We start from the raw sequence: 18,344 nt of genomic DNA, 5'->3' as shown, positions 1-18,344 counted from the left end.
TGGGACAATTTACAATGAACAATTAGCCTAGCCAGTACATCTTTGGACTGGGGAGGAAACCGGAACAGGAAAAATCAGTGTATTCCATGGAGAGGATGTACAGACTCCTTACAGATGATGAACTCCGAACTTCGCCTCGAGCTGTAATGACATCGTGCTAACCACTACACTACTGTGGTGCTCAACTGTAGCATCATGAAGTGCTATGCATTGACTCTGGATGCACAGCACTTAGAGATAGTCCCTCGGCTAAGGCCAGCTACTGTCCTGTCTACGATCAAATAACGCAGAGCAAGAAAGGGAATTTAGCCAGCCTTGGTGTGGAAAGGTGCTTCTGGATTGCCTCACTGGAAGAAGTTGTAAAGGTGAACAGAAAAGAAAACCGTACAGACCAGGAAAAGTCCCTTCAGCCCACAATGCCTCTGCCAAGCATGATAGTAAATTAAAGTTATTCCTTCTGCATGCTCACGATCTATATTCTTACATCCCTGAATGTTCATGTATCTATCTAGAAATGTCTGGAACACACACAACTATTGCATTTGCTTCCAGCAGTACCCCAACCAGCATGTTCCAGGCATTTACCACACTCTTTGTAAAAAATTTTTAAAAACTTGCTCTGCACATCTCCTTTAAACTTTCCCCTTCTCCTCATGAAGGTTTGCCCTCTAGTGTTTGCCATTTCCACCCTGGGAGGGGGCAAGATTCTGACCATCTACTCAATCTTTGCCCATGGCCTTAAATCATGTGATTTGTTTTAATCTATTCGTTTGATTCAATCCTGATCCTGAATTTATGGAACTCAAAGATGGAGAAAGTATGAGAAGTTATGCTGAAGTTTGAGCAAATAATCATGTTTCCTTTTGAATGTGTTATTTCTGTTATCCTCTTTCTAGAGACTACTGAAAAGACTGAACAACAGCAAGTCCATCAGACTCCACCACGTGCCCAACCAAAACAGCCTCAAGCTGCAAGAAGTGAAAATAGAAGGTTACTTTTCTTAAATATAAGTGTTATAAGTGTTCTCTAATCACTTCTAGTGAATCCTAGTTGTTAGTGTGCAATAGGGGAAGATGATTGAGTTAATGGATTTGACACAGGGTTTGCAAGCATGGATAATTTAACATTTAAAGATGCAGTCTAGGAAATGTAGTGAAGGTGGTTATTCGAGTCAGACACTATGTGATTGATGACTATTTTTTTAACTCAGCATTAATGAGCATATATAGAAACTGGGAGGATTGCGGAGGAAAAAACTTTCTATGATTTGTGAATACAGTAATTGTTGCAAAGTTTCTTCTCTTTCCTCAGACCCCATTTAATTTTTGAGCATGAGAATAGCCTGTATTTCCTCCAATTCACATTGTTTCTCCACTTGTATACCACTCCATCATTTCTATTAGTGCAACAAAGTTTTCAATGTTCTTTTAACACTAGAACATTGTTATTTATGGAATGGCTTGTCTGTTGTCTCTGTGGCCCTAAGGGTTTCCTCCAGGTGCTCCAGTTTCCAGAAGGACATATGGGTTAGAGTTAGAAAGTTGTGGGCTTGCTCTGCTGGCAGCTGCAGCATGATGACTCTAGCAGGTAGCACACGCAAATGATGAAGCAAACAACACATTTCACTGTATGTTTTCATGTACACGTGACAAATAAAGCTCATCTTTAAATCCTCAAATTTTGTTGTTTGTGCACCACACAATGGAGACACTCGGTGAAGGGCAATGCTTTTTAGTGTTCATGGAAAAGGAAGTACGTTTAAACATCGGAGGCTGATTCATTTCCACTTTCTCAGACAAAACTATTGCGGGATCATAAGACCATTAGATATAGGAGCAGAATCAGGCCATTTGGCCCATCGAGTTTGCTCTGCCATTTCATCATGGCTGATCCACTTTCCTCTCAACCCTAGTCTGCCTTCTCCCTGTATTCCTTCATGCCCTGACTTATCAAGAATCTATCAACCTCTGCCTTAAATACACCCAGTGACTTGGCCACCACAGCCACCTGCAGCAATGAATTCCACAGATTCACCACTTTCTGGCTAAAGAAATTCATCCTCATCTCCGTTCTGAATGGACGTTCCTCTATTCTGAGGCTTTGTCCTCTGGTCTTGGAGTCCCCCACCATAGGAAACATCCTCTCCACATCCACTCTATCGAGGCCTCCAGGTGGGTTAGAAAAAAAGCACAACAAATTAAACCAAAGTCAACATTTGGCCAAGAAATTTGGGTTGACATGATGGTTCAATACTTTGTTAAAAAAATCTGCAAAATGATTTTCTATTCTAATAGCAAAAAAATCATGATTATCATTATTATTTTCTAGTCTTTTTTAGCCTCAAGTCCAGATGTGTACTTTTTTAGTGGATTCTGGCAACTTTCTGTAAATTTCTTGTATTCACTGTTTGATAAATGATCAATTCCTATTGGGATAAATAGAATTAAGGTGATTATATCACCCCAGATTGCTCATGGTACACCTCAGCACATGCACCACAAGTTGTTAACATAGGCCTCTGTAAATATTTGAGGGCAATTTTCACAAATCTATTTAAATTGCGTCATGAAAATGTAAACAAGCTTGTTATCCTTCAGTTAGTCGCCAGATATTTGGTTTTGCCAAGTCATCTATCTGCATGTTGACCTTCTGAAGGACACGGGTCTCATTTGTTAATGTTGAAATCCTTAAGGATTTTCTCGAGCAGTTTTTTAAAAATCCGTGTGCCCTTTATAGTTGGAAAACAATTCAAAGTGGAAGGGACTCAGGGTGTTGGCAATCTGGTCAGATTCTGGGAAGGATGTATTTTTATGCAGGATATTATTGTTGCAATCAAAGTTAGTTTTACAGACCTGTTAGTAATCTTATAAGTAATGTTACCTCAACAACAAAAATGACTTGTGGTCAAGGAGAGTCTGAACTGTGGGGAAGTGGCCCAATATCACTGTCTTACATGCACCATAAGGGCTAAATATGTATTTGTGTTTGCTTTCATTAGCTTTGCAACTGATGAAGCTCCTAAAGAACAGCCAGGTGATGTGGAAAAAATCCTAACAAAACAACAAATTAAACCAAGGTCAACAGTCAGACAAGATAGTCAGGTAGGCAAGATGGTATTGAAAGTTTAATGTTTCAGCAGTGAAATCTGTGGATGATCTTCCATTCTTATTGCGGACACTTGGGGTTATCACAGTTTATTTTCTATTTTTTAGTCATGAGTTGATTTTTTATTTTGCAGATTCTTGCGGCTTTTTATCACCATAACCACAATAGTTGCCTTTGCAGGAATCGTTAATAAGGAGATGTGAGGATAGAAAAAGGGAAAACGTCCCAGATGAACCAGCACCTTACGTTCATTTTCCATTCTCTTAGTCTCCTCTCTGAGCTGTTGTGGTACCCCAACAAGTGCTCCGTCACTATGGTTTTCAGTCTGTGACTGTTTCTTGGCAAAAAAGTGATCCCTCCTAATATCAGTAGTTCTTAACGTTCTTTCTCTTGAAATCTATTTGAATGGTTTTTGTTTTATATGTGATTTCATCCCTGTCCTGATACAAAAATAAAGAGCATTCTTTGTAATCTTACCCTGAATGTACTTTTTACCAAGAGTACTTACCATGTAATTCTTAAAAAAAGGCTTCCTCCCATTTACTCCTTTTGTACCCTTTTGTTCTGTTGTCCTTTTTGTTTTAGTTGCTGAACTCTTGACAATTCAATAAATCTACTAATCACTTACTTTATAATTTTTTGTCAGCTACCTGCTGACAAATGATAATACTTATGATATTAGTAATATCGTTAAGGGATGTCTGAGGAAATAATTTTTAAATTGTTCTCTTTGACCTTCATTTTAACTTTAGCCAGTTGGTGTAGAGCAATATTGGTCGCTCATTAGTTGGTTTCCAGCAAACATTTTTCAAAGTAAAGCAACCCTTTTGCTTTTGATGCAGATTTTATGAATAATTTATGTTACTTTAGGATTGTCACGTACTGCTTAGCTGCTGCATAAAGCTAATTTTCATACACTTGAACTGAACTGGGCAGCTTGTAACAAAAGAGAAACCTCTGAGCTTGAGAGAGCTGCATTGCTGGACAAAGAGGGTGAGACTGAAACTGTCATCAAGGTTGAAGACAGAGACTGTAGCATCCAAACATTTAGAGCTGTTGTTGTTAGTCATCGGCAATGGCCTTCATAACGTGCAGACCTGAGCCCCCCTCTCTCTGAAGAGCTGGCCCTCTCCCACCCAATGGGCAGTGGGTGATTCATTGCTGTGTGAATGCTAGGGGCTATAGGGGATTAATATCAGGCTCCCAACACAGCAGAACTGTCATTAATGCATTTCCGTACGCAGTGGATTCTGGTTAAATTGGGCCATCAGGGCAACTGCTTAGTTGGGACAACTCTTAATGAACAAAAACTAATTGAGAAAATATCCAGGACTCCTTTCATTTAGTTGGGACACTATACCACTTAATTGGAACATGAGACTGTTGCTGAACAGTTTCTAAATAGCGTCAGTCAGGTGCACTTTTATGGCCGTTAGACATGACACCATGCTTACAGTTTTTAAATTTGCTGACGATACAACCATTGTTGGTAGAAACTCAGGTGGTGATGAGAGGGTATGCAGGGGCGAGATATACCAACTAGTGGAGTGGTGCCACAGCAACAACCTGGCACTCAACGTCAGTAAGACGAAAAAGCTGATTGTGGACTTCAGGAAGGGTAAGACGAAGGAACACATACCAATCCTCATAGAGGGATCAGAAGTGGAGAGAGTGAGCAGTTTCAAGTTCCTGAGTGTCAAGATCTCTGAGGGTCTTACTTGGTCCCAACATATCGATGTAGTTATAAAGAAGACAAGACATTGACTATACTTCATTAGAAGAGATTTGGCATGACAACAAATACATTCAAAAACTTCTATAGTTGTACTGCGGCGAGCATTCTGACAGCCTGCATCACTGTCTGGTATGGGGGAGTGGGGTGGGAACTACTGCACAGGACTGAAAGAAGCTGCAGAGGGTTGTAAATTTAGTCGGCTCCACCTTGGGTACTAGCCTACAAAGTACCCAGGACATCTTCAAGGAGTGGTGTTTCAGAAAGGCAGCGTCCATTATTAAGGACCCCCAGCACCCAGGGCATGACCTTTTCTCACTGTTACCATCAGGTAGGAGATACAGAAGCCTGAAGGCACACACTCAGTGATTCAGGAACAGCTTCTTCCCCTCTGTCATCTGATCCCTAAATGGGCTTTGAACCCTTGGACACTGCCTCACTTTTTTTTATGTACAGTATTTCTGTTTTAGTACATTTCAAAAGATCTATTCAATATAGTATACCGTAATTGATTTACTTGTTTATTTATTACTGTTATTTTTATTGTATTTATTATTATTATTTCTTTCTCTTTTATATTATGTATTGCATTGAACTGCTGCTGCTAAGTTAACAAATTTCACGTCACATGCCGGTGATAATAAACCTGATTCTGAAATAGCATCAATTGCATGTGCTTGTGTTCAAAAAGCAATGATTTTTATCATTGATTAATTGGCAAGAAAAAGCAAGTAGAAAATTCAGAACTGTTTCACTCACTGAAGCTTTAAGCATTCAGGCTTGGAGATGCCAGAAATAGCTGGGAATGAAAACAAAACAATTTCACTACTTCATAGTTAGGAACGATGAAGAATTTGAAGGTATCAATAATCATCTTGAATGTTACGATGAAAATGAAGATTTTTGGAGGATGCAATTTTCAAAAACATTTTATGATACTCTTTGTGGTGCTCGAACACAGCAGTCTTGTCGCACTCTTGTTCCCCAAACTGGAATATCTAACGATTAAGTACCGACCATTCTACTTACTAAGAAAATTCTCCCTGTGATGCTGACCATCTGAAAGCAGATGTTAAACAGGTACTCTAGGTATTGAATGCTGCCATCAGCAAACAAGAAAAAGCCTGCCCCTAACCGTTTCAAATTATTGTTGGGGAATTCATTTAGGCTAGTTATCCAGTTACCTGCCCAGTTATCATCAACATATAACCTGTAGCACCAGGGATCCCAACATACTCAATCACTGCTATATTATGATTAGAAGTCCCTACCGTTCCATTCCTAGACTGCATCTCAGGAAATCGGACTAGTTGGCTGTCGTGCTCCTACCTGAATGCAGGCAGAGACTAAAGAGCAAGACTCCAGAGATGAGGACAATAAAGAGGTAGTCACGAGAGGCAAGGGAGCAGCTTATGGGGGGGGTGATATACTGTGTCCGGTGCTCCCGATGTGGCCTTCTATATATTGGCGAGACCTGATGCAGACTGGGAGACCGCTTTGCTGAACACCTGTGCTCTGTCCGCCAGAGAAAGCAGGATCTCCCAGTGGCCACACATTTTAATTCCACATCCCATTCCCATTCCGACATGCCTATCCACGGCCTCCTCTACTGTAAAGATGAAGCCACACTCAGGTTGGAGGAACAACATCTTAGATTCCGTCTGGGTAGCCTCCAACCTGATGGCATGAACATTGACTTCTCTAACTTCCGCTAATGCCCCACCCCCTCGTACCCCATCCGTTATTTATTTATATACACACATTCTTTCTCTCTCTCTCCTTTTTCTCCCTCTGTCCCTCTGACTATACCCCTTGCCAATCCTCTGGGTTCCCCCTGCTTGTCTTTCTCCACGGACCTCCTGTCCCATGATCCTCTGATATCCCCTTTGCCAATCACCTGTCCAGCTCTTGGCTCCATCCCTCCCCCTCCTGTCTTCTCCTATCATTTTGGATCTCCCCCTCCCCCTCCCACTTTCAAATCTCTTACTAACTCTTCCTTTAGTTAATCCTGACGAAGGGTCTCAGCCTGAAACGTCGACTGTACCTCTTCCTAGAGATGCTGCCTGGCCTGCTGCGTTCGCCAGCAACTTTGATGTGTGTTGCTTGAATTTCCAGCATCTGCAGAATTCCTGTTGTTCCTCGCCTGTAAGGACTGTTTGGGGCCCAAAATGGTAGTGAGGGAGGAGGTCACAGAAATGCAGACATCCCACCTCTCCTGGAAGTTCCGGGGGTCTCCTGCATATTGATAGCGGCTCGCTGATGCCCGCAAATTATATACAATATCCCGGAAATCGATTTTTTTGAGTGAGTGAGATATATATTAGTGTCCTGCAGCGCCATGGCCGAGTGTTCCAAAAAAAGAAAATATAAAACATACTTCACCCCAGACTACACTAAAGTGTACCCCTGCCTAATAGGGGTCAAAAATAATGACGGGGGGTGGGATATGGGGTTGCGGGGGGTGGGGTGGTTGTGCTACCTCCCTGAAATGAGTTTTTGCAGGGTGGGATGTCTGGAAATGATTAATGTTTTCTGCTTGTTTAGTTCTTCTAACAGCTGTTGTCAGCTAAATTGCCTTCTCTGCTGACATATTTTAAGATTCTGTAATTGGTATTTTCTATGAGTGAGAAGAAAGTTCACAAAAAACTAGGATAACTCACCTTAGGGGATTCAGTGGGATCAAATTGCAATTGGTCTGTTAATATGAGTTTATTATTGAAGTTTGGTTGAAATTACCCCAGGAAAGGTGGGTTAGATTGTTTGACGTATAGGGGGAATACCAAAACTTGTTGTACACAAGGCCCTTTGCTTGTCAAAAACATGAAGCCAAAAGCAACATATAGAAAAGAGCAGGTCTTAGAAATTTAAAGATCATTTCTCCAGAGGATTCCAATATTGAAGGAACCTGGGGAGTTCAGTTTCAGAGGAATAAGTCACAGTGGAGAGAAACCTAGCATTGGGAGGGGTCGGTCTTCACTCTGGTGGGGCTAGAGATCTCGAAACCCTTTGAGCAGGAGGTGCAATGAACTGTTGGGAAGTATTGGGTACTGTGAGGCAGGAATACTGAGGGTCCAAGGTTCTACAGGTAGAGTATTGCAAAGGATAGAGAGGGTAACAAGCAAACAAGAAAAGACATGCATGAATTCTCTAAGAACTGGACTTGCCGGCTTGTTAAAGCAAGTCTTCTGTTCTTTGTGAAAGTGTATTTGGGTCTCATTTGCCTATCCCTTTGGGCACTGCTGCGTGGGTCCAGGTGCTATCATGTGTAAATTTGTTTTGCTACTGTTCCTTGGAAGTCACTAAATATTAATAACACAAAAGATTCTGAAGATGTTGGAAACCTTGAGCAACACACACTAAATATTGGAGGAACTCAACAGTTCAGGCAGCGTCTATGGAGGAGAATAAATAGTCAATGTTTCGGACCAAGTCCTAATGAAAAGGCCTAAAGTGTCGACTTTATTCCTGTCCATAACTTGTTAAGCTCCTCCAGTATCCGATGTGTGTTACTAAATATTAAAATATCATTGTGTGGTTAGCATAAATATTGCATTATACAATAGAATTTCTAGCCCCTTTCTCCCTGCAATCCAAGATGTCGCTGAACTGCAACTGTGTTAATTGTTCACATTTGCATTTAGACTTCTAACATGTTGTAAGGCTCTGGCTGGGTGGAATTACTTCAGGATCCACACCATCAGGTTTAGGAACAATTATTACCCCTCAAACATCAGGCTCTTGAACCAGAGGGGAAAACTTCTCTCGCTCCATCACTGAACTGTTCCCAGAATCTAAAGACTCACTTTTGTGGACTCTTCACCTCATGTTCTTGATAGTTATTGTTTAGTTATTATTATTATTAATGTTTATTTTTCATTTGTATTTGCACAGTTTGTTGTCTTTTGCACATAAGTGGCTTGTCTGTCTTGTTGGTGCAGTCTTTCATTGACTCGATTGCGTTTCTTGGATTTACTGTGTATGCTCACAAGAAAATAAACCTCAGGGTTGTATATGGTGATATTTATGTACTTTGACAATAAATTTACATTGAACTTTGAAGGCAGTCAATTATCTGCACCAGTTGTCTGCACTGATTTTGTCATTTACAGTCAATCAAAAGAACACAGCAGCATACACTGAATGAATTCCTCCATCAGTAACTATTGGTAACTAGTACACGGATTATTGTAGTCTTGTAGTATTGATAGTGTTCTGATTCGTTCTGTACTTCATTTTAATTTTGTTTTACAGAATTAATACAGTTAGTCTTCTTTATATCTTTTTAACTATTTCTATGAAACTTCAGCTAATTGGGGCTGTCACTTAATTGGGCCAAAATGTACTGGTTCCAATGCTATTCCAGAATTAACAAGAATTCATATGCTATAATGACTCAATTTATTAACACTCTTTTTCTGGGGAATGCATCCTGAGGATTAAGTGAAGTAGAGACATTTGGGTAATGGAAGTTCACCTTTACAGAATTCACAAAAGATCACCCGCACTTTTCAGATATGAAATAAAATGAGCTCTAATCGAGTTTATGTGGGGAAAATTAATTGTAATACCCTGGTTAAGATTTTTACTGTGAAGCATTTTGTTTTAGCAGTTTTATGTAAAAGCTTCGTGTCCTGCTGGTAAGACTGTTTTGGCTTTGGCTAAAGGTAAGGAGCCATGTTGTCCAATTAGGAGTGTTGTGCCAGCCAGTTATAACTTTCTGTCCAGTGGAAGATTCGGGAGTTCTGGGCGGGTTCAGATTTCTGGAAGGCAGTATTTTGGTTGGGGTCTTTCAGCGGGAGCTGCAGAGCAGGACACAAAGGAAGATGCCGCAGAATGCTGTCAGAGGGAGAGTCACCTTTGCAAGAAATGCTTTGTATAGATGAATGGCTCCAAGGAGGAAGGGCTAGTATTCCAGAGAGAGCCAGTTCCTTCGAGGGAAATTTGGACAGTGGTGGGTGCTTTCATGCAGACCATGGGTCCAGTGCATGAATACATCCCGACTATGCCAGGAATGAGCTCCAATATTTATGTACGCAAACACGAGGAAATCTGCAGATGCTGGAAATTCAAGCACCACACACAAAATGCTGGTGAACGCAGCAGGCCAGGCAGCATCTATAGGAAGAAGCACAGTCGGGCCGAGACGTTGACTATGCTTCTTCCTATACGTTCAACCAGCATCTTGTGTGTGTTGCTCCAATATTTATGTGCACATTTAGACTGGTTTAACTGTAATAGGTCCTTTTATCTTTCTCTGTTAACTGACAACTTAAGGCGTTCAATAAGGTGCCGTACAAGAGACTTATAAATAAAATACGGATGCATGGAGTCGGAAGAAGTGTACTGGCATGGATAGTGGATCGGTTAACCGATAGAAGGCGGAGAGTTGGTATTAATGGGTGTTTCTCCGGTTGGCAGTCAGTGGTGAGTGGGGTGCCGCAGGAGTCAGTGCTGGGCCTGCAGCTGTTTACCATTTACACTGATAATTTGGAAGAGAGGACTGAGTAGAGCATAGCAAAATTTGCTGATGACACTAAACTGAGTGGAAAACCAAATTGTACAGGCATGTGGGGAGTCTGCAGAGGGATATAGATAGGTTAAGTGAGTGGGCCAAGGTCTGGCAGATGGAATACAATGTTAGTAAATGTGAGATTGTCCACTTTGGAAGGAATAATAGAAGAGCAGATTATTATTTAAATGGTAAAAGATTGCAGCATGCTGTTGTGCATGTTGCAACCATACAGGTTACTGGTGAGGCCACACCTGGAGTACTGTGTGCAGTTCTGGTCTCCATACTTGAGGAAGGATATACTGGCTTTGGAGGCAGTGCAGAAGAGGTTCACCAGGTTGATTCCAGGGATGAAGGGGTTAACCTATGAGGAGAGATGGAGTCGCCTGGGACTATACTCTTTGGAGTTCAGAAGAATGAGAAGGGATCTTATAGAAACATACAAAATTTTGCGGGAGTTAGATAAGATAGTAGTAGGAAAGTTGTTTCCATTGGTAGGTGAGACTAGAACCAGGGGACTTTGCTTCAAGATTCAGTGGAGAAGATTTAGGACGGAGATGAGGAGAAACTGTTTTTCCCAGAGAGTGGTGAATCTGTGGAATTCTCTGCCCAGGGAAGCAGTTGAGGCTTCCTCACTAAATATATTTAAGAAACAGTTAGATAGGTTTTTACATAGTAAGGCAATTAAGGGTTATGGGGAAAAGGCAGATAGATGGAGCTGAGCTTATGGACAGATCAGCCATGATCTTATTGAATGGCGGGGCAGGCTCGATGGGCCTGATGGCCTACTCCTACTCCTATTTCTTATGTTCTTATGATAAAGTTGAAAACTGGTAAATATACTTCCTTTATAATTTTATGCTGGTGTACAATCTGTCATTTCTGGGCTATGGAAAACTGTGTATGGGTGATATTTACACAGCATTCACTCAAATCAAGGTTCTTTTAATCAGAACATCTCGATGTTTCTGTTTGGTTGAACCACAAATCATACTGACCCTAGACGTATATCGCTTATGAAAGGTGGCTGTAAGCAGTGTTAGCTAAGAAGCTGAATTTGTATACAAGCCCTGGTGAAAGGGTTACATAAGTAAATGAATAAATGTAATTTATTCTGTTTCAACACACATATCTTCACACATGCTCAGATGACTTGGCTTCATGTTACATAAAATTGTTGCAGGTAATTTTTTCAGGAATTCAACCTCTCCCCTCCACCCCATAAAGCAGGGGTTGCCTGTATGGATGCACTTAACATATAACCTGACTTTGACTCGTATCCTCTTTTTGTTCCATAGCGGATGCAACAAAATGATTCTTGGGAAAGCAGTAGTGATGACTCCAATACTGTACGCATTTCTCCAAAAACACTTGAAAAGGGTATGTCTATTGTGACTGACAGTTTTATTGTTAATGCAAGTAAATGTGTGCTCTGTCAGTCACATAACCCATAATGTCTGCAGTACTTTGGATTTATGAGAGCGACAAGGCTATTCAATCCAGCTGTTCTACCTCACCACTGATGCTATGCAGAGTCCATTCTTTCTCCTCTTCATCCAGCCATGCTCTTCTGTCCCCACTCCCTCATGTAATTATCTTTTCCATTCTTATCCATGCAGAAATAATTCAAATCTCGTGGTTGGGCTGCTTTGTTTGGCATTGTTTAATATAGGTGTTGGAACAAGCTTTTACAGAAACACTTTAATTGCCTATCTGCTCATTGTGGTAGTAGATTCTTTAAGGATTTGTGTTATTTTAAGGCATATTAAAGTTGGGGCTATACAGTTGCTGCCTAACTGAATATTGGAACGCTGTCACTTATGTCAGCCCTTTGCTTTCAGTGTACTGGATTGAAGTATACATTCAAAGTCAACACGATTGTTTTCTAACTGATGTGTGCTGGGGCAGTCAGTGCTTTTAGCACATAACTTTCTCCCCCAAGGACCTGTCTCTTCAAAATATTCTCAAAGCCATGCCCCAAAATGTTCTTGTCAGTGGTGAAGTGATGGTGCTTCCCAATGTTAAATAAAATCCCCATGAAGATCTAGGAACCTCTGTGGTGAGGACAGACTCTTTTGAAATGTCTGTCGTTGCCAGTCATTAACCAAAGTTTACCCTTGCTGATGTAATGTCAGTCAACTGCTGAGTGGCCAGTGCCAATAACTCTCCACAGACTCCATGCCAGAAAGCAAGAAGCACCAGTTTTATGTTACTTAAGCATTGTGGTGAGAGCTAAGTAAAGACTGGAAGGTTCACATAATGTTAAACTAGAAGCTTAACTACATATTATTAATTGCACAATTTGAAATATCGATGTGATGAATTGGAATATACACACACAAATTATAGTGTCAAATAACTTGCCGAACAGTAATCGTAAATTAGTATGACTTTAATAACTTCTGCACCTCCATAGAACATGTAATATTTTCCAGGTACCTCTGCAGTGGAATTAGTTCGTTGTTTAAACTCATGTCAAGTGGCTTGATTCTGTAGGAAAAGGCTTCAAACAGTGCAGCCCATCTGAAGCAGAACAACTGGGTAGTAGATTCTGGACGCCACAGTAGAGCAGCGGTTACCACAGCTACATTACAGCTTGGGGCGTTCTGAAGTTCAGAGTTCCATAGTCCAAAAATGCACTGGTTAGTAGGCTAATTAGTGATTGTAAATTGTCCCACGATTAGGTTAGGGTTAATCACGGTTGTGGGGTTGCTGGGGCGGCATTGCTCGAAGGACCAGAAGTGCCTACGCTGTGCAGTATTTCTAAATAAATAAGATATATAAACAAACAAAAGCTTCAGGATTCCTATTTAAACTATGGATGCGAGAAATGGTGATGGGCCTCTCGGTTCATTGTGGATGATTTTATGACCACCATATACAGTGTAGTATTTCAGAACAGCACACCGTAATTGTGTCAAATTTAAAATGAGGAAACCTCAAGGACAAGACAAAAATATTGTGGGCAGTAATATTGAAGGTATGAATTGAATAAAAATAAAACACTTTATTTTCTTTTTGATGCATTTTAAAGACGGTGTCGTTTGTATGAGAGTGAGAGGTGGCTAGGTTACTTTTGAAAGAACAATGAACTACCTTGTGCATGTGAATTTCCAGGGTATTTGTCACCCTCAACTTACCAGCTTTGATGTTTAAAAATGCATGCAGAAGTCTTCTTTCTTAATGCACATTGCAATGCTTTAATTCCTTCTGCATGCCTACTCAAGATCCCTTTTATTTGAACTAGCTGATTAATACTAAGTGCAGGTGGGTATAAAGCAATTAATGGCAGATGTTATATTTTCTGATCTTAAGTGATTTGGCGAACCTGCCTGCGCTGGTCTCATCTTACAGATCAGCAGGTATAACTGTAGCTAAGGTTTTGTCTTTGACCTTGTTGCTGTAATAGAACACACTTATTATTATCACCAAAGTAAAATAGTGCGAGAGATGGAAATCTGAAATCTGGGGAGGTTAAGAGTGTTATCTTGGAATCATTGTGCCCAGCTGAGTGAAGAAACACGAGGTGCTGAAGTGATCAAGCCCACTAATTGGTACTAAGGCACTTTACTTGTTCCTTGGGTTCCAACATCTGCTTGGGAGATTGCTTGCTAGAGAGTCAGGAGGAGGAACGTGAAACTCAAAAGTACAAACCAACTGCATGCTATGGTAGGGGTTTCTTATAGCATTTACTTAGCTCTGGTTTTCACCGAACCTTCGAGCCAAATGGTCAGAGGTTGCAGCAGAGCACCACGGTGCTGGTTCCTGGCAAATGGAGAAGATTGTGGTGAGGTGAACCAGTGGCATCAGCAGTAGAAGAGTGAAAGATACAGGATGGGAATTGAGTGTAGAAATGTGTTCCAATTGGTCATTGGCATCAGTGCATAGTTAGTCATAGTCATACTTTATTGATCCCGAGGGAAATTGGTTTTTGTTACAGTTGTACCAACCAAGAATAGAGTAGAAATGAAGTAATATAAACACATAAATAATTAAATAGTAATATGTAAATGCCAGGAAATAAGTCCAGGACCAGCCTATTGGCTCAGGGTGTCTGACCCTCCAAGGGAGGAGTTGTAAAGTTTGACAGCCACAGGCAGGAATGACTTCCTATGACGCTCTGTGTTGCATCTCGGTGGAATGAGTCTCTGGCTGAATGTACTCCTGGGCCCAACCAGTACATTATGTAATGGATGGGAGACATTGTCCAAGATAGCATGCAACTTGGACAGCATCCTCTTTTCAGACACCACCGTGAGGGAGTCCAGTTCCATCCCCACAACATCACTGGCCTTACGAATGAGATTGTTGATTCTGTTGGTGTCTGCTACCCTCAGCCTGCTGCCCCAGCACACAACAGCAAACATGATAGAACTGGCCAGAATAGACTCGTAGAACATCCTCAGCATCGTCCAGCAGATGTTAAAGGACCTCAGTCTCCTCAGGAAATAGAGACGGCTCTGACCCTTCTTGTAGATAGGTATTTCTGGTTGTGCTGGCATTTACCTTTAGGGGAAAAAATGTTGTTGCTGATTCTTGATGTGAATACTGTAGGTAGCTAAAAGCTCCTCTGTTTGAGGCCCTCTGTTGATCGGAGTCTCCCATGGATGTTGCGCCCTACCTGTTTGCAAGCCAGTACAAAATGGAGAGGAAGCTGTTGCCCATGCAGGAGACTCCCCCTGTCCAGTCAGCTGATGAATCCAAAGGAACGGAAGAGACCAAAGCAGTGTGACACCAGCGGTGTCGCAGGAGTTGCCAGTCACATTGAACTTGATGTGGGACTCCAGCTCCAGATACTTCTTTGGGGTTTATTCCTGAAGCCTTCCCCGTGAGAGGGTTTAGCCGCAAGCCAGCAGGGATTTGAGATCAGAGTTTTCCTTCTCCTTGATGAGCTGCCAACCATGGCTGACAAGCCCCATTTAACCAAAATGGCTGGTCTTAAGGCATCTTACGGCTTTTGCCCCTTCTCTTGAGAGTGGAAACAATTCCATTTGCTGAGTGGTCCATGAAGGCTGTGAGCTGGACTTGGTTGTCAGAGACTATTTGAGATGCACGCCATTAGGAGTATTTAATAGGTAGTGGGGGCTCACCCCCATTACTATCACCCGCCCTGGACCCCCCAACTATGACAACCTCAAGGAACCAACCTTCCCTGACTCGCTTATAATGTAAATAAGTACTGGACCAGGAATTCTGCAGCAGAATTCCTTCTGAACATCTTCTGAAAATATCTTTCTTTTGTTGCTACTTGATATGAAAAAGTAGAATATCGGACTGTATGCTCTGGGAATGTGAGGGTGTACTGCAACTGGATCCCAATAGATTAAGTCATTAAATCTGTATTACAGGTCAGTACAGATCTGCAGTCTCTAGAACAGAATCTGCTGCTGGTGGACAGGTTCCAGGCCCAACAAGGCATGACAATGTTGTATATACCCCTGAAGACACCACAGAAGCCCACATGTCTACTGAGATTAGGAAGCCAACATCTGCTTCAGTTGAATACAGTGCCCAGGTTCCAAGAGTGCAGAATCATTTAGTGCTGACAGAACAGGCACAGAAGACTCCAGAAGAGTCTGAGCACAGTAATCTGAAAGGTGAGTGAGTGGCTTGGTTCTGAAAACTTTCTTACACCTGCAAATCCAGAAGATGAATTCTGTTGGCAATGTTCGAGGTGAAGACTAATCACATTTCATTCAACATTTGTTTTTCGCCCAGTGCCTGACTCAAATTGTAATATTATGGAAATAGCAGATATTGCAATGTCAATCCTTTATGGCAATGGGCTGGTCTACCCTAATCCATCAGCCCAGTGACCACTGGCCTCACTATGTCTGAAGCCTCTGGTCTCGATCTCTACTGACTTTCTCAATTAGTAAAATGTGTAGAAAGTAAATGTTACTTTTTCTGCAATCTTGTCTGTCTTGTTTGTTTTGTCTAAGTTTATCTCACAATTTAGTTTGCATCAGACACAAACTCAGAATTATCTGAAATATTTTCTTTCAGTTTTGGACTAAAATATTAATTCAAGTGTGACAATATGAATAAAGTAACAGCCTCAAGCTGTAGTAGAGATGGCTGGAAGGCTTGGTTAAAGTTGTTTTTAACATGAGGGAAAAGTGGAATGGTGAAGATGTTTTGATGATGAAATTCAAAAATGGGTCATGGACATAACATAATTAAGAATGATGTGGTTTGGCTGTGGAGTTTTGTTATCTCCATTACTTAGCTGGAGGTAGATGATGGGTTTCATTCCTGAAATGGGACTTCGACTTCTGACAGTCACCTTTTTGAGTTAATTTGCCATTTTTTGCTCCTGCTACAATCAGTTTGTTTCACAGAGTTTTGATAGAAATCGTAATGAATACACTGCACAGTCTGTGAATAAGAAGTTTCTGATAGAAGTTAGTGGAGTGTCAACATTCTTTGTGTTTTAGATCATGGACTTTTCACAGCTACAGCTGTAGTATCCCCAGTGCAGGAGAACATCCGGGACGTGCAGAAACCAAAGAAGACAGTGGCCGTTCATTATAAGGGCGCACCGACTTACCAGGCCTCAGCAACCAGTGACAAAAAGAAAACAGTTACTCCAAGCATTTCCCACATTCCAAAATGGAAGAACCAAGTCAAGAAAAGTGAAGAAGTAACCTCTGAGAATCCTGAAGATGTAACATCTGAGCAGGGTAATGTATACTGCATACAACTGTATAAAATACAATTATGCTTTAAGTCGAGGCCTTCATTTGCTGTTTGCTGATTGCGTCTGCTCCTATCATTTGAGCATGACTGATTCGTTATACCCCTCAACCCCATTCTTCTGTCTTCTCCCTATAACATTTGATACCCTAGTTAATCACCAACCTACCAACCTCCACTTTAAATAGACAAAGATCAATACTTATTGTCCAACCCCAAGTGTCTCTGGGAGGTCAGTGATGATTCTTAAACTTGTGCAGTTTGTTTGAAGCTAATTTCACGGAGCTAGTGGGTTGGCTGTTCCAGGATTTAGAAATGCTGCTGATGAAGCAGTGATATATTTTCAGTTAAGGATGGGGTGCAGGTATATGAGAATTGGCACTTGGTGTGCCTGTTGCTCTGTCCTTTTGCTCTGATGCACCTAAAACCTGGAATACTCTACTAACTAAGGTACACCACGCTAGTACTGTGGAATGTTTCAAAAAACTTCTAAAAACCTACTTTTTAGATTTGGCCTAGATATAGGATTACTTAATGCCTGCTGATCTTGACTACATTTATCTAATTTGGTATATTCAATTATATTTTATTCCATTTAATGTTTGTCTTTACTTATTTTTAAGTTTCTCTCATATTTTTATGATAATATTGATTTATCTTTACAACCCATGTAAAACACTTTGATCCAGTATCTTAATGTACAAAAGGTGCCATATAAATAAAGTTGTTATTAAATGTTGATGGCTTGGGAGGTGCTGTTGGGGTAACCTGGTGAAGTAAAGTCAGCACAAGAGGTCTAAGGTTTAGGAGATGTTGTTAGCTAAATTGATTAGGTTAGGACTGTATCTGTTAGAATGTAGAAGATTGAGAGGAGGTTTGAGAGATGTATACAAAATTATGAGGGGTATAGATAGGGTAAATGCAAGCAGGCTTTTTCCACTGAGTATGGGTGGACCTACAACCATAGGTCAGGTGTAAGGGTCAAAGGTGAAAATGAGGTGAAACTTCTTCACTCAGAGGGTCGTGAGAGTACGGAATGAGCTGCCAGCACAAGTGCATTCAAGCTTGATTTCAACATTTAAGAGAAGCTTGTAGATGGATTGTAGGGATATGGAGGGCTATGGTCCTGGTGCAGGTCGATGGGAGTAGGCAGTTTAAATGGTTTCAGCATGGACTAGATGGGCCAAAGGGCCTGTTTCTGTTCTGTGAATCTCAAAGGCTATGACTCTAATAGTAATTGCAATATATATAGTAGAGAGCATACTTTACATCGATTATATGACAGTAGTGAAGGGGATAAGT

The 18,344-nt window shown here is 41.1% G+C and overlaps 1 protein-coding gene across 4 annotated transcripts in view; it reads left to right on the top strand.

Moving 5' to 3' along the window:
- The window catches only part of LOC140204240 (synaptotagmin-like protein 2), a 115,165-nt gene that overhangs the window by 50,710 nt on the left and 46,111 nt on the right, over positions 1-18,344 (top strand). For all 4 annotated transcript variants that reach the window (XM_072270786.1, XM_072270783.1, XM_072270784.1 and 1 more), the window contains exons 4-8: positions 897-990; positions 2,999-3,101; positions 11,645-11,726; positions 15,695-15,943; positions 16,784-17,029. In XM_072270786.1, coding sequence (XP_072126887.1) covers positions 897-990; positions 2,999-3,101; positions 11,645-11,726; positions 15,695-15,943; positions 16,784-17,029 — 774 coding nt within the window. The remainder of the gene's footprint in view (positions 1-896; positions 991-2,998; positions 3,102-11,644; positions 11,727-15,694; positions 15,944-16,783; positions 17,030-18,344) is intronic.

This window comes from Mobula birostris, chromosome 10, assembly GCF_030028105.1.
Source record: "Mobula birostris isolate sMobBir1 chromosome 10, sMobBir1.hap1, whole genome shotgun sequence".
In the NCBI taxonomy this organism is placed as follows: Eukaryota; Metazoa; Chordata; class Chondrichthyes; order Myliobatiformes; family Myliobatidae; genus Mobula; species Mobula birostris.
Note: the sequence above shows the minus strand (reverse complement) of the source record. Positions and strands in the feature narration are given on the sequence as shown.